Genomic DNA, 14,990 nt, shown 5'->3' with positions numbered 1-14,990 from the left:
CTCTCTATGGAGTTGCCTGAGTAAGGGTGGCAGAAGCGCTGTTTAAAAAAACACTGCAGATAGCCCTTCTTTTCCAGGTTCTATGAACAGAGGTATAGAAAAGCAAATCTGACCATACCTACTGGTGTTAGGTGTCCGTAACCATCTGGCCCATACTTCCAAGCAGGTCCTCTCTCATTCCTAAGAGAGTGCTATTCTGCCCAGCAGGGCCACTGCTACCAGCTGTGGAGCCAGCTCTTATAATTTGAGGTAAAGGCTGAACATTGTATCTAAATTAAATAACGCTGCATTGGTGTTTAGATGAAAATATCAGCACCATCATAAGATTAATCATTAATTATATGATCTGGCCGGGGGTAAGGAGAGAGCTGTCAGAGGATGCTGGTTGAGGCCTAACCCCATGTGTATTTGGAGATTAAAACATTAACAACATCCTTATATTTTCCAAACTCAGTGTGCATTTAAGACTCTTTTTAGATTCTGCCAGTCCGGTTTGTTGCTATTCACTGACTTAAGTAGCTACCTGATCGGTTAAAGGGACTCAGCTTTACCCATGACAAGTGTGTCCTTACTCTCATTGTCTAAAGAATATATGGATGAGTAAAATATAATGACAATAATGGGAAAGAAAAAGAATAAGAGTCCATAAAAAAGCCAGGTAGGAGGCTCTACATAATGAAGAGGGAACTTTCAGCTCAAAGGCAATAATTTATATTCTGGGGGCATTAACGAGTTTCTCAGTGAATTACGATTTGGGGGGTGGGGGGAAAGTATGGGAACTACCCTCTGCTTCTCACCTGTCCAAGCTAACAACAGCAGAAGATGGGAGGAAACCTTCCAGTACATCCCTGTCGGAGGACTACTCAATCCATCCAGAGATAGTGATGTGTTCAAGTGGACTTGTTGTGGAAGACCAGATTTTCGAAATTACGACATACCAACAGCATCAATTTCTAAGGTAAATGTGATCTTCCAAAACAACCTTTGGTTAAACAGGTCAGCATTAAACAGTACTAAATTGAGAAAGATGGTTTGGTTTGCAGAAAATAGACTGAACAGAGACCGATAATAAGAATTAGCATTGGCCCATGTACACACATGTATACACTATATAAAATTCACCTTCAGATTGTAATTGCCATTAGACTTTTCAAAATACTTCTTCATTCTGCCATCTTTTAATGGTAACAGTTCTTGAATATATCAGTCTTAGCATGCTGGAATTATCAGGAGTGGTCAAATACCATAAATGGACAAGATATATCTTTAATACCAATGAGTGCAAGGAGTCAAGTTGCCTCAATTTCCAACCTGTGGTTTGTCCAGCCCTTCAGAGTGGACCTCCAATATAGGCAGAATCTAAATAAAAGTTATCCATGATTTTGACAGTGAATTTAGTTACATAAGTCCAGAGTCTTACCATGCTTCCTAAGGTTAAATTCTTCAAGCACTTCCTTTATATGTCATTTGGGAACAGTTTTTATCATCTTTTTTCCATTTTTAAAGGTATGGAATGTGTTTCTGGTGAAATTTTGAACAGTATTATCTCTGCTGTTTCTCACTGCTCTTGAAACATATTTTTTATCTTGAAAGAATTTTGCCTTTTGTAATGCATCTTCTTTAAGGGCTGCTTTGTGTGGTCCAGGAACAAAGCTATACAACAAAAGAAGAAAAACATCATAGAAGATAGATGCCATTTCAACTTTAATAGACTCTATATTAATCTTTCTTCCTAAATTAATTGTTGCACCCATTTCTTATTGCATCCTTCCTTCGGGGTAATTTCATGAAGATGACTAAACTGGGCATTATGAAACTGGGCAGATGTATCAGAAGTTGGTAAGACATCTTGTCAAAGTGTGCAAAAGTGTAATTTCAACAGCAAATGACATGTAGGAGTTGAAGGTCAGCGACAGAGCTGAGACTATAACCCAAATCTTTTGATGCTAAGAGACCAATGTTTGCAGCCTAGAAGAAGTCAATGGGGAAATAAGGGGGACATATGTAGTACTTTCAACAATAAAGACTTTGAACTAGGTTTTTATTCAGGACACTATGAAGAACCATCAAGATGGAATAAGAAAAATGAGATGATAGCCTGGATGGTGTGGCTCACTGGTTGAGTCGACCTATGAACCAAGAGGTCATGATTTGATTCCTGGTCAGGGCACCATGCCTGAGTTTCGGGTTTGAACTCCAGTAGGGGGCAAGCAGGAGGTAGCCGATCAATGATGCACTCTCATCATTGATATTTCTATCTCTCTCTTCCTCTCTAAAACAAATAAAAATATATTTTAAAAAAAGAATTGTTAAAAGAAAGTGAAATGATAAATGTTATGCTTTTAAAAGCACATGGAGTCAGGTAGTCTGGAGCAGGTTGGACAGTTAAGGTACGAGGAACCTGGCATATAAGCTTTGCATAAATATGTTTCGGGTGAATGTGTGACAGCCTGGTGGCATAAGAAGAGAAGGCTTATCAATACCTACAAACCTTAGCAATTAGCTGGGTTGTGGACCAGAGAAGATTCAAGAGAACTCCAAATGTGGAGACCAGGGAAATAGTGTCAGTATTCACTATGATCTATTTCTTCATTTGGGTTTTTCTGTTTTCACCAGCTAGAAATCTGATTTCTCTCACAAGAACATCAATATTTAGAAAACGAATATGTGAAAGATACAGAATTTAAAATTAAGTTTACTTCTTTCACACATACCACATACCTTCTTTCATCTATAATGATAGCTAGGGGCGAAGGAGACATCAAACCAGCAAGAAAACCCTTCCATCCATTTTACACAGACCCTGAAGCCTCCATGCATTATATACTATATGTCTGGGCTTCTAAACTCATATCCCAAAGTGTGTCTCAGTTCACTTCCATCAATGCTATCAGGAACGTACTAAATTGATCACCAAATGCCCAGTTACCAAGAACTGCAGTCCTGGCTAAATTTCCGTACAAATACAGTTTCCTCACATTTTTGCTCTTCTCTGTATTTCTTATCAAATTCCAGACTAAACCTGAACTCAGATTCCCCAAAGTCCTAACTGTCTATATGTACCAAACATGGCTCCACTGGTCATGGAGACTGCATTAGTTTGAGTCTGTAATAGTTCTCATGGCTTATACTTATATGTACTGGTCTCTCCCTTCTCTCCCCCAGTTCCCTTCTCTTCCCCTGGGATACTTGTCATGGTAAGTTTAGTTGTCTTTGTCATAGTCCTCCCTTTGTTAAGAAAAAGTTGTTAGTAATTGGTAGCTGCTTCTTTGGCATAGCATTACCCCTCTCAAATATTTAATATTCTCAAAAGGGTTGAACATTATAAATACCACATCTCCGAATTCCCATTTTTTTTTCTTCACTCTGTTGTATATAGGAGCTTATATTGGACTAGAGGCCCGATGCACGAAATTCGTGCAAGGGGCTCGGCCCTCACAGCCCGGGCTTCATCTGGAAGGTCATCTGGATGGTCGTTCTGCTGTTCGGTCTAACTAGCATATTAGCTCTTTGTTATATAGGATAAGCATTTGATCAGAATCATTTGATTACCTTGTTTGGGAATCATAAAGACTTTATATAGTTCTCCTGCTCTATGTTGCTCAGATACTTCTTTACTGGTTGGTAACTTCAAAACTAGGTAGTCAAGATAAAACAGCCAATTCATCTTGCAACATGTGCCCACCTCCAGCAAAGCTGGATAGAATGAGTTGGAAGGGATTGACTGTAGATCTCAGTTCTCTGTGATCACAGATTCCTCATCTACACAGATAATCAGGACTCAGCCATACTGCATTTACTAGTCGACTGGGTTCATTGGAGTAGAAAATGCAGACAAGATTGCTTCTATTTCGAGAATCCTTTTTATGTTAACATACATTTTGTGTCCAACAAACATACGTTGGAAAGCAGAATTACAGCAGATGTATTATTCATATGGCATTGGTGACTGTCCATTTTTACAATTCAGTTGTTCTGGCTCTGGTCTGTCAATGCTTTCAAGTCTGGCCAAGTGCTTCCCTGGCTGACAATCAATATGCAGGCGGTTCTCTGGCTTTTACTGCCTCTGAGCAGATCTGAGTGCTTACAAAGAGGCTGCCCTGCAATCTCGACCCCACTGGCCATCTGTGTCCTTGCTTGACTGCGTTCGGGTTCAGTTCCTTTCTTTTTCCATCTGATAAGAACCAGCTTCTACCTGTATTTCTTTACATCTCACAGCAGAATGATCTAATTCTTATGCAGGTCATTCTGAGGCCTCTTGCCTGGCAGGCACTCTCATCTTCCTCAATCTGTGCTCAGTTCTGCCTCACTTCCCTTGAAAGGCTCAGGCAGGAAGTTTCAGGAGCAGCTATGCGCCTTGTTACCTTTGATTATAGCCTTTGGTCACTTGGAGGAGGCCTCTCGTGTCCCAGCCTAACACACCATCAGGGAGCTCCCCGAGGGAGGTATGTGCTTCATGTCTCAATTTCTGATGCCCCAGTCAGTTCCTAGCATTTCACCATTTTGGATACAAAGGGGAAGCTGAGCCTCCAGGTATATCTAAGGCAAGGGGGAGAGAGGGAAATAAACTTCCCTTCCAAAAGCACTGTGAATACCGGCCTTGACTCATATTGTTCTTCAAACAACACGAGCTGGGAGTCGTTTCCAAAAATGCCTTTGAATTTGCATAAGCTATTGCATTTGCCTTCGCAGTTGTGGCCGAATGCATTTTGTGTGGAGCCCAGTGCAAACGCGAAGCCCTTCCCACACTTCCAGGCACCTGCAGCAGGGGGAGCCCTGCTCTTGGTGGACTGAGAGCCTGACTTCAGGAAGCATTTGCTGCTGGACAGTTCCCTGCCTCGCAGCAAGGCGAGAGGCGCCAATCCAGGCAGGGGCTTCCTCATTTCCTTCTGGAGCTGTAGCTTCTGGATTGGGAGTGCCGCTCTGGTCCTGACCACCACACAGAAATGCACACTCTGCACAACAAAAGTTGGCACATTGTCGAAGGCTCTTGCCTACGTGTGATTCCCAGCGGCTGGTGCACACATTTGACTTCAGTCCCATGTGGGCAGGTGTGTGTGTTAGTACAGTGTGATTTACCACTGCAACAAACCCTCTTCCAACTACTTGATTTAAATTATTTCTAATTGTTAAAAAATGTAAGTAGTATTCCTGCAGGCAAAAAATATATGTTTATTATTAAGTTTTACAAGAACGAACTTTTGCCTTTGTTGATACTTTCTAAAATATCTTAATTAAAAATATTAAGTCCTACTTTATTCCTACCTTTGGGTATATTCTATTTTTTTTCTTCTATAACATCTTAAGAAGAGTGTTTAGCTCAATAACTTTTAGAGTTTAAAAAATTTCCCTAACATAATAATTAAGACTATCAACTTTCTTAAATTATAAATTCTGAGGTGTCCCACAAGTTTTGACATATAAATTTTGATTATTATACCATTCTAAGTATGTTTGCATTTTCATTATAATTTTTTGTCCCATTATTTAGATTGTGGTTTTAACTTAAAAATGTATGTGCTTAAAAAATATAGCTCAGTTGGTTAGAGCTTTGTCCTGATGTACCATCCCCTGTCAGGGCACATACGAGAACCAACCAATGAGTATATAAATAAGTGGAGCAACAAATTAATGTTTCTTCCTCTCTCCCTCTCTCAAATCAAGAAATAAAAAATTTAAAAATATTCTTTTAATACCATTTGGATTGATGGCACCAATTCTTACAGGTGTGTTGACACTTGCTTGAGAAGTTAAAAAATTGCACAACAAACACTTGTAAACTCTACCTTGATTCAACAGCTGTTAATGCCCCATGTGTTGTTCAGAAGAATGTCTCATTTTTCTGTGCAGGGTTCCAGATGAGTCTATTAAATCAAGTTTGTTACTTATGATTAAATCTTTTACTTCTTTACTGATTTTTGTCTGCTTCACCTCTCAATATTGAGACTGGTATACTGTAATCTCCAACTCTGATGACAGTTCTATGGCAATTTCTGTGTAGCTTTTCAATTTTCACTTTGTATATTTTAAGATTTTATTACCCTCTTATAAATTTAGGATTGAACACTGTCATCACGTACTAACTCTATTCCCACAGAATGGTTTCATTTAAAAGTAAATTTTATCTGATATTAACATAGCTATTCCAACTTTCTTTTTAAAACATCTGCCTGGTATATTTTTTCCCCCCTTAATGTTACTTTGCACGTTTCCATTTCTTATTTGGTAGCTGTGTCTCTTGAAAACAGTTATAGCTGGATTTTATTTAGTTTCTTAAATCCATCAATCTCTGCTTATTTAGCCTATGTACTTTTATTTTAGTTACTGATATATTTAAATGGATTCAATTCTGCTGTCTTCCTTTTTCTGCTTATTTGTTGAAAGTATTTATTATGTTGTTTGTTTTTAATAACAAAAGATTTTGTTTAAAGTATTTTCTCATGCTTAGGTAATTAATACATAAATAACATTTATACATCTTAGTACAATTGTTTTGAGTGTTTTTTTTAAATATATTTTTTATTGTTGATAGTATTACAGATATCTCCCATTTACAATTATTTCTTTCTATTAAACTCACGAGGTGCCAAATGTCTTATTTCCAAAGTTTTGTTAACAAGTACAGCCATTTTGTAACCCCACACATGAGATATTATTTAAAAATACATTTATTTAGATTTATCTAAATATTGACAAATTTTTATCATTCACTCTTCTTGCATCTCAGCCTTTCCTTCTGCGGTCATTTTTATTTTCCTTGAAGTACGTATTTCAGAAGTTCCTTTAGCAAAGGTCTCTTTGTGGTGAACTATTGTTCTTTGTTTACTCAAGTTGTCTTTGATTTACCATCATTTTTGAAACAGTTTTTCTAAGTTGACAAAAATGTCCTCCCAGTGCTTTCAAGGTTCTCAGTAGCACTGTCACTTCCACTGTTGCTACTGATAACTCAGCTGCCAGCCTAATTGTAGTTTCTGTGCACTGAGCTTTCCAGCTGCTTTGCTTTCTTGTCATGGTGTTCTGCACTCCCCTACCCCATGCCCAATTGTTTTCCTTTTATTTATTCTGTTACACCTTGTCTTTCCTTCATCTTTTAATTCATCTTTCATAATTTCTTGAAAGTGATCATCTCTTCGTATCTTTCAATATTCTCTCACTTGTTATTTCTATTTTATCTTTCTAGAAGCCCAATTTGATAGGTTAGTCTTTTCATTCTTTACTGCCTATAAATTATATTTATCTTCTCTGCATTCTGAGTAATTTCTTCATCTACATTTTCCAGTTCATTGTTTTTCTTCAGATGTGTCCATTAGTCTCCTGTATTCATCCATTGAGCTTTACAAGTTATTTTTTTTTTACAGATTGTCAAATGCACAGAATATTGGGAAGAACAGAATCATGAATAAATACCTTTATACCTTTCACCTAGATGATTCTTCAACTTTTCCCATCTTGCTACTCTGTGTGTATATACACACACGTATATCTATATACACACATATATGCATACACACATACGCACACACACCATCCTACTTCCTCTTCGGAAAACCACCTGATGCAGCCATCATGCATGTTACTCTTAGATACTTTAGCACACCTGTCTCAAAAGCAAAGCCATTCTTATACTAACATGATACCATTACCACACATAAGGAAAGCCACATGAATCAATAATATCATCCACCATATTGTTCATACTCAGCTTCCCCAACTGTCATTTGTATAAGCTTTTCCTTTTGAACTAGGATCAAATCAGCATTTACATTATTACATTTGACTATTATGTCTCTTTAGTCTCCCCCATCCCGGAGCAGTAAGTGCCCCACATCTCTGCAGTTCGTGACACTGAAACCTATGAAGTTCCACATTCTGGAACTGCCCAGTGGTTTCCTCAGGATTAGACTTGGCTCAAACACTTCCAGCAGGAACCTCACAAAGGTGTTGTGTCTCCTGCATTATCTCGGGAGGCAGATAATGTCAGACCTTGGTTAAAGTGGGTGCTGCCTGATCTTACTGCCAGATCTCACCACATTAAGGCACACCTCCCGCTTGTATTACTAAGTAACACGGGAGTGGTTCCCGAGACTGTGTAATTAGCCTGCTCCCCCACAACCTGTCACCCCATGGGTTTAGCATTCCTCGATCCTTGCCGACTCAGTTATGACATTTGGGATTAAAAATTGGTGGTTTTCTAATTCTCCCATTTCTTCTACATTATCTGGCATACTTCTATAAAGAAGAGCTTTTCCTCCCTCCTCCCTTTTTGAGTCCCTCTACAGAGTTGTGGATTTTAAAAAATCAGTGTGTTTTCATCCATTACTATCATTATTCTTTTTGATATTCAAATTTTCCCAAATTGGGCCAGTGAAAATCCTTTCAAATAGCTCGTTTGTCCTTTTGATATGTTGCTGTTAGTTTTTGACTATTTTCTTGCTTTCTGGCATAACAAATATTCCAGGCTCACACTGCACTTTCCCCGCTGCAGCCTAGAATTAGCTGTTGCTCCAAAAAACCCCAGTTCCTTTTAGGAAGGAATGCTGTTTAGAAACCAAGATCTGGTCATTAGTTATGCTCACTGTCACTGGGGAGTCCCATTGACTGTTTTATTTCAACAATTAGATTTTCCACTTAAAAAACTTTGTTGTTTTTCAAATCAACCTGGTCCCTTTTGATTATCTCTTATCCCCTCAGATTGTATTTTCATATGGTTTAGCAATAGATTTTATCCAAATAGGATGGAGGAGGAGGAGGAGGAAGAAAGGGAGGGGGAGGTAGGAGGGTGCCTCCATTTATCAAGTGATGCCAAGCAGATAATACCTTCTCAACTGCTGTGAGGGCTGCTTCACGTTTGTGGAGCTGAGTCTGTTGCACTTTGTTTTGAAGTTTATCGGTGGATATTTGTTGAGTGCACCTAGGAAGAGAACAATTTGTGATGAGTCTCTTATGCATGGCTATTGACATTATAGCAAAATGCTCTATATGCCAAGTGTCACATCACAGTTTTCAACATTCACCAAAGAAAGATACCGATTGGGGCTGGCACATAAGATGGGAGTGAATTTCTCAGAGGAGTCTCTAAAACTGGGGTTTAAAAATACATCTCTGGCCCTAGTTGGTTTGGCTCAGTGGATAGAGCGTTGGCCTGCGGACTGAATAGTCCTAGGTTTGATTCCGGTCAAAGGCACATGCCCAGGTTTCAGGCTTGATCCCCAGTAGGAGGTGTGCAGGAGGCAGCCAATCAATGACTCTCTCTCATCATTGATGTTTCTCTCTCTCTCCCTTCCTCTCAGAAATAAATAAAAAAAAAATAAAAAATAAAAAAAATAGAAATACATCCCTGCCAAATTTACAGGTGGAGAATTCGACTTACTTTTCAATAAAAGTAAAAGCTTCTAAAGTTGGTCAAACATTAGAGGAGCTATCCTGAGCCAGACCTAAGAGTCTGGCTTCTAATCGATACGAATTAATCAGAAGTTATTTTCAGGGGGGTGTGGTGGGGGGGCAATGGGCGGGGGTAAGAACACATATGTAATACCTTAATCAATAAAGAAAAAGAAACCCCCAGTTATTTTCATTTGCTCCTTTGAAATAACAAAATGCAAAGGGAAAACAATATTCCCTTTCTGGTCTCTGTATCATTGACAACAGAAATGATAGCGCCATCTTGGATTTAATTCAGTAGTGGCTCATTTCATTTCGAAGTATATTAATTTCTCAGGATAATAAAGCACGCCTCTTACCACGTCATTTAAACATTTTAAAACCATTTTAACCTTAAAAATGTGTTATTTTCTTGGAGCATTAAATTGAACATATTTGTTAAAAACAGTTAAATCTCTTCCTGGTGACCCAGGGTCATCCTGCGTAGCATGTTAGTCTGGGCTGCAGACAGCACTGTGTAGAAAGGGCTGCAGGCTGCTGGGCTGAATGGCCCCAGACTGTGACGTTCCCCTTATTGTCCATCTGAATTTTAATAGTTTATCTATCTTATCTCTAAGCATCAGGTAGTTTGCCACTCATTTTGTTCCTCTTAGAAAATGTGTTGATGCTGATATGGACTGCGTTAATAGCCAACTGTATCACAGCAACGTGTTAAATAAGAGTCACAACCTGGAGAGGGCGCTGGGCTAGAATTAGGGAGGGCAGGGACCATGCCTGGTTTTGTCCCCTTCGATACTCTGCACCTGAACAGTGAGTGGCTCACACGTAATATGTGCATGTTAATGTTGAGTGGGTGAGTGTGGGTCTGTGTGCCTGCTATGGAATTAAGTATGCAGGCTCGAATATGATTGTGTCAGAGCCTTCTTCAACTTCTTGTCCTTTTACAGCTAGATTTTAAAATTGAAGATCTCTAGATACTTAATTTCTAGAAAAGTGGTGTAGAACACTGTCATGGTTGTAGTTTTCCAAAGAGCACTTTCTCTATCTCACCTACTCCCAAGTCATTCTTAAAACATCTCTTTCCCTTTCTCTGGTGGTGGTAGATGTCATTTATCTAATCATATACAGGCATACCTCGTTTATTATGCTTCACAGATTTTGTTTATTTTATAAACTAAAGGTAAGACCTTCCACCAGCAGAAAGATTATGATAAACATAAATATAGCTTTATTGCTGTAGTCTGGAACCAAACGCGCAATATCTCTGAGGTATGCCTGTAGTGTGACTAATCACCATGAAACACCTCTTAAGAATTTGGGAGGTTTGGGGAAGGAAATTCCATCTTAAACTTCCTTTGAGCTTTTTGCCTCATACGAAGTGTTTCTTCATTAAGTTTCTCAGAGCCTTTAAAGATGTTCTTTTGTTTTACCCTTGCAAGTGCCTTCAGGTTACTTCTTTCACCATGACTCCTACCCCCATTTTTTCTAGCTCCTCTTTCTAGTTCCTGTTCCAGATCACACCCACATCGATTTCACTCTGGGAGCTTACTGCTCCCACATCAGTGTTTCTCAAACCACATGCGCATGTGGATCGACTGGGGATCTTGATAAAAGGCAGACTCTGGCTCAGAATGTCTAGGATGGGGCCCGGGATTCTGCATTTTCCACAAGCTCCCAGGTGATCTGATACTGTTGGTCCTGGACTCACACTTGAATGGCAGCGTCCCATCAACAATTGCTCAAGGCTTCTCAGACCTCACCTGTGCTGACTGGTTGGTGTCTTTGCAGCCTTAATGGCTCTCAACATATCATGCCAGTGACAAGTTTGGGATTACAATCAGAATCTCCCTACGCAGGGTGCTCTTTTGCCTGCATGTTCACTTTTACTTATCTGAACTCCAAGGGCTCATTTACCATGAAAACATTCAGAAATTCAACCAAGGGCTTTTCAACCTCCGGAATCAGTCACGATCAGGACATGGCTTCTTTTTATGCATCCTGTTGCATTCGAAATGAACTGCAGACTTTCAAGGCAAGCTCATTCCAAGAAATATAGCCATGATTTTAAAAATATTTTTTATGGGCACCAGTTGCACTAATTACTGGCATCATAAAAAGTCATTAACAAGGCTGAGAAAGTTTGGCAAGGACGTATCTTTCATTCTGACAGGTACAAATGGTATCTCCTCATACCTCAAACTCTGCCTTTGGAACTTGTAAAAGCCAAGCCAAGAACTGTTGAATTTTTCTGTGGCTCTCTTTTCTGATGTGTTAACGGATGACACTTTCTATCAAAGGGCAGCATGTTCATATCACATGGCAAAAGGGCTTCTACTTTATCGCTACAGTCCAGCCCGAGGCTCTATACTCCCAGACTCTATTGCCCCATGCAGGCAAAATACGTGAGCAGCTGCTTGCTATGACTGTTTCTCCATAGGAACCAGAGACATAAGAAAGATGAGCCAGAAAATGAAGAGCTTAGGGATCAGAGGCTCCCTCCCTCCACCATTCATCATTACGTGTTTTCCTTTCTGACCCTGCGGTGCCCTTGAAGACATGCACGCGGCTTCCAAAAATCCATGTCAGCTCGTCAACACTTTGTACCAAGTGCACTCTAAGCATGCAAGGAAGAACAGATTTTATGACTTACGCCTGACTGAATTTATAAAGGACTTCACAAACTTCACACCATATCTGTGGTCAGGTTTATGAATTCGACCAAGCTGGACCAAGTGGTGATCCAGAGGGTGGCTGGCTAGATCTTCCAGCTCCTTGTCATTCCAAGTAGGGCCAAAGGAAAACACAAACAGGGCATAACCTTGACATTTGGCTTTCAGAGATTCTTTCTTTAAGGTCTCTCTGTCCAGGTGACTCGTTTCCCCTGCAGATATCACAAATATGACCTTGTTTCTTCTCAGGTTCGGCGCACTTAAGAAGATATTGTCCAGAGTCCACTGTAAGGCATGACCGATAAAAGCATCTCCATTTAGCTGTTGAACCGATTCTTCCACGTGCCTCTTCATGCGGCGTCTGCTGTTGTAGGTGGTCAGGTTGAACTCCGTTCTAACGGGACTCTTCCGAGTGTTGGGTAGGAAGTTGGGGGGAGCGTGGCTTAACAGGGCGACCCGGTCTCCAGTGACAGAGGTCTCGGGCTCTGGGGTGATTTCAAAGTGGTCTAACAGCGCTCCCAGGAAGTCTCTCATGTCTTCAAATTCCGCACTTCCCACGTGTCGGGAGGCATCCAGCAGGAAAGCCGCATCCATGTAAGACTGCACGGGGGGTGGTCTGGCTTGATCGCAAGAAGCATCTGGCTTGCAGACATCTGCAGACCAAAAGGCAGCTAAGGTCACTGAACAGAAATGGACAGAACAGGAAAGACAGCATCTCACAGATTTCAACATTTGCAAACTGTACGACCTTTGATCTTAAAATAGTTACTAAGTGACTTTGACATCAACACTAGGAAGATTCCCTAGTACATGGTTTGCATCTGTATCCTAAAGTGCAGATTTTATACCCAGCCTGGCTCTTAATTCCATTCACTAACACTATCTGATTTTTTAAATTTTTATTGTTGACCCTATTACAGATGTCCCTCATTTTCCCCACCTTGGCCCACTTCCACCTAACCCCTTCCCCCCACCTCCCCTGGCTTTTACCACACTGTTGTCTGTGTCCATGGGCTATGCATATATATTCTTTGGCTAATCTCTTCACCTTCTTTTATCCAGTCCCCCAGCCTCCCTTCCCTCTGATATTTGTCAGCCTGTTCCATGTATCCATGACTTTTAAAACGTAAGCTGTTTTCAACAGGAGTTTCTTCTTAGCTGTTTTTTAAGTTTATAAAGATCAGAGTGAACATTTATCGCATGCTTTTAAGAGTATACTGGCCCAGTCTGTTGGAGCGTCATCCCATACACCAAAAGGTTGCAGGTTCGATTCCTGGTCAGGGCTCAATCCCTAGTCTGGGCGTGTACAGGAGGCAACCATTTGATGTTTCTCACATCAATGTATCTCGCTCTCTAAAAAATCAATAAACATCCTTGGGTGAGGATTAAAAAAAAAAAAAGAGTATACTGTATTATGACATAAAATGATCTATCTACTTGACTATATTCAGGTTAAACCAATGACCTTTATCCTTATGCTCACACTGTTCTATGAAAAGTAATGTTTAAAAGGTGGAGTGAAGAAAGCAATGAATCTATTTCAATTTGAATAAAGGGTTATAATTCAGTGTCTATCTGTGTATAGACATTAAGGACAAAGCTACTCTTTAATTTTGTATTTTCACAGTGATTATTAGTTGAAAGCTCAATATGTGTTTGTTAAATAAATAAATATAAATAATGCATGTTAAGAAACTTTCATAGCAGGAGGTCATTTTAATAAATATGTATATCTCATTTAACAAAAAATGTGTAGTATAAAAACAGTAAATTCTTTTGACTCTGCCATATGAATATTCAGAGAAATAAAAAAAATGGAAATATCTTAAAGGTCACCCAACCTTCTAATTTTAGAGGTGACACTGAGGGCAGGCCAGTAAAATAATTTCGTCAAAGGAGAGCAGTATTTCTAGAAGTTTCTACGTATGAAATCAGTGTTGTATGGATAGAGACAGGGCCATGTGGTGCAGTGGTGAGGAGGCCCTTGGCCTGAGAGTCAGGGTTCCTGGGTTTCGGTCTCACTCTATGAGTGCCCAGGAACAGTCTCTGTGCGTCTATCCAAGGCACCACTGGGCCCCGATTCTGCACAATCAGGTCGTTGGATTAGATTCACCCAGAGAGCCCTTCCAGGACTGACATTCCGTAATCCTAGGTTCTCAGGAATAGTTAATGGTTAAGGATGGGAATGGCCTCTTTAAAAACCAAAGAGAAGAATGAGAACGGAATAACATGTGTGTGGACAGCTGGTACTTAGATATGAGCCCGGGCTGCAAATGAAAGCTATTCGATGAAAGGTTAATAACCAGAATGCAGATCCTAGGGGATGTCGCAAACTTCCTAGCTTCATTCTTGTTCGTGGACTCCATGTGGCTCTGGACAAGTTACATTTCCCTTGCTAACATTCAGTAAAATTTTATGACCATATTTAATGGTCAGATGACTGAACAGTCACCTGTGTGCAAGGCAGTTTCTAAAACCAGGGACAGCAGGCTGCCCCATTTGTTTCAATTTTGTGGGGTTTTTTAATTGCAGGATATGAGAGCCAAAATATCTTCCCTTAAATGCCTAGGAGACAAAACAAGGGTTCGAGCCAAGAAATGAAGCCAAAATCTATCCCTAGTCACACATGTGCAACTTCTGACTGTGCAACATACAGCATACCGCAGTAACTGACATGTTTGAGAGCCAACTGAGAACATAGAGGGTGGGATGTAGCTCCCCACAGTATGGTTAGCACTTTAAGTGCTTAGAGTAAGAATGCCAGTGCCTAACGCTCTGTGCAATTGAAAGAGGAGCGGATGGAGGGGAGAGGAGAGAGAGGAGAGAGAGGGAGAGAGAGAGGAGAGAGAGAGGGAGAGAGAGAGGGACAAAAGGAGAGAGAGGGGGAGAGCGGGAGAGCGGGCGAAGGGAAGGAGGGGGAAAGAGGTGGGGAGGGAAGGA

General features: G+C 40.2%; 1 protein-coding gene across 1 annotated transcript in view; it reads right to left on the bottom strand.

Annotated features, from left to right (window-relative positions):
• Positions 1–1,083: 1,083 nt before the first annotated feature.
• The window catches only part of COL6A6 (collagen type VI alpha 6 chain), a 95,416-nt gene continuing 81,509 nt past the window's right edge, over positions 1,084–14,990 (bottom strand). Inside the window, 3 exon segments of the mRNA XM_014450721.2 lie at positions 1,084–1,653; positions 8,818–8,911; positions 12,032–12,703. Of these exon segments, the coding sequence (XP_014306207.1) occupies positions 1,464–1,653; positions 8,818–8,911; positions 12,032–12,703 (956 nt within the window). The 3' untranslated portion in view covers positions 1,084–1,463.

The sequence above is a fragment of the Myotis lucifugus genome, unplaced genomic scaffold, assembly GCF_000147115.1.
Source record: "Myotis lucifugus unplaced genomic scaffold, Myoluc2.0 scaffold_8, whole genome shotgun sequence".
Lineage (NCBI taxonomy): Eukaryota > Metazoa > Chordata > Mammalia > Chiroptera > Vespertilionidae > Myotis > Myotis lucifugus.
This window is presented reverse-complemented; position numbering and strand designations above follow the sequence as displayed.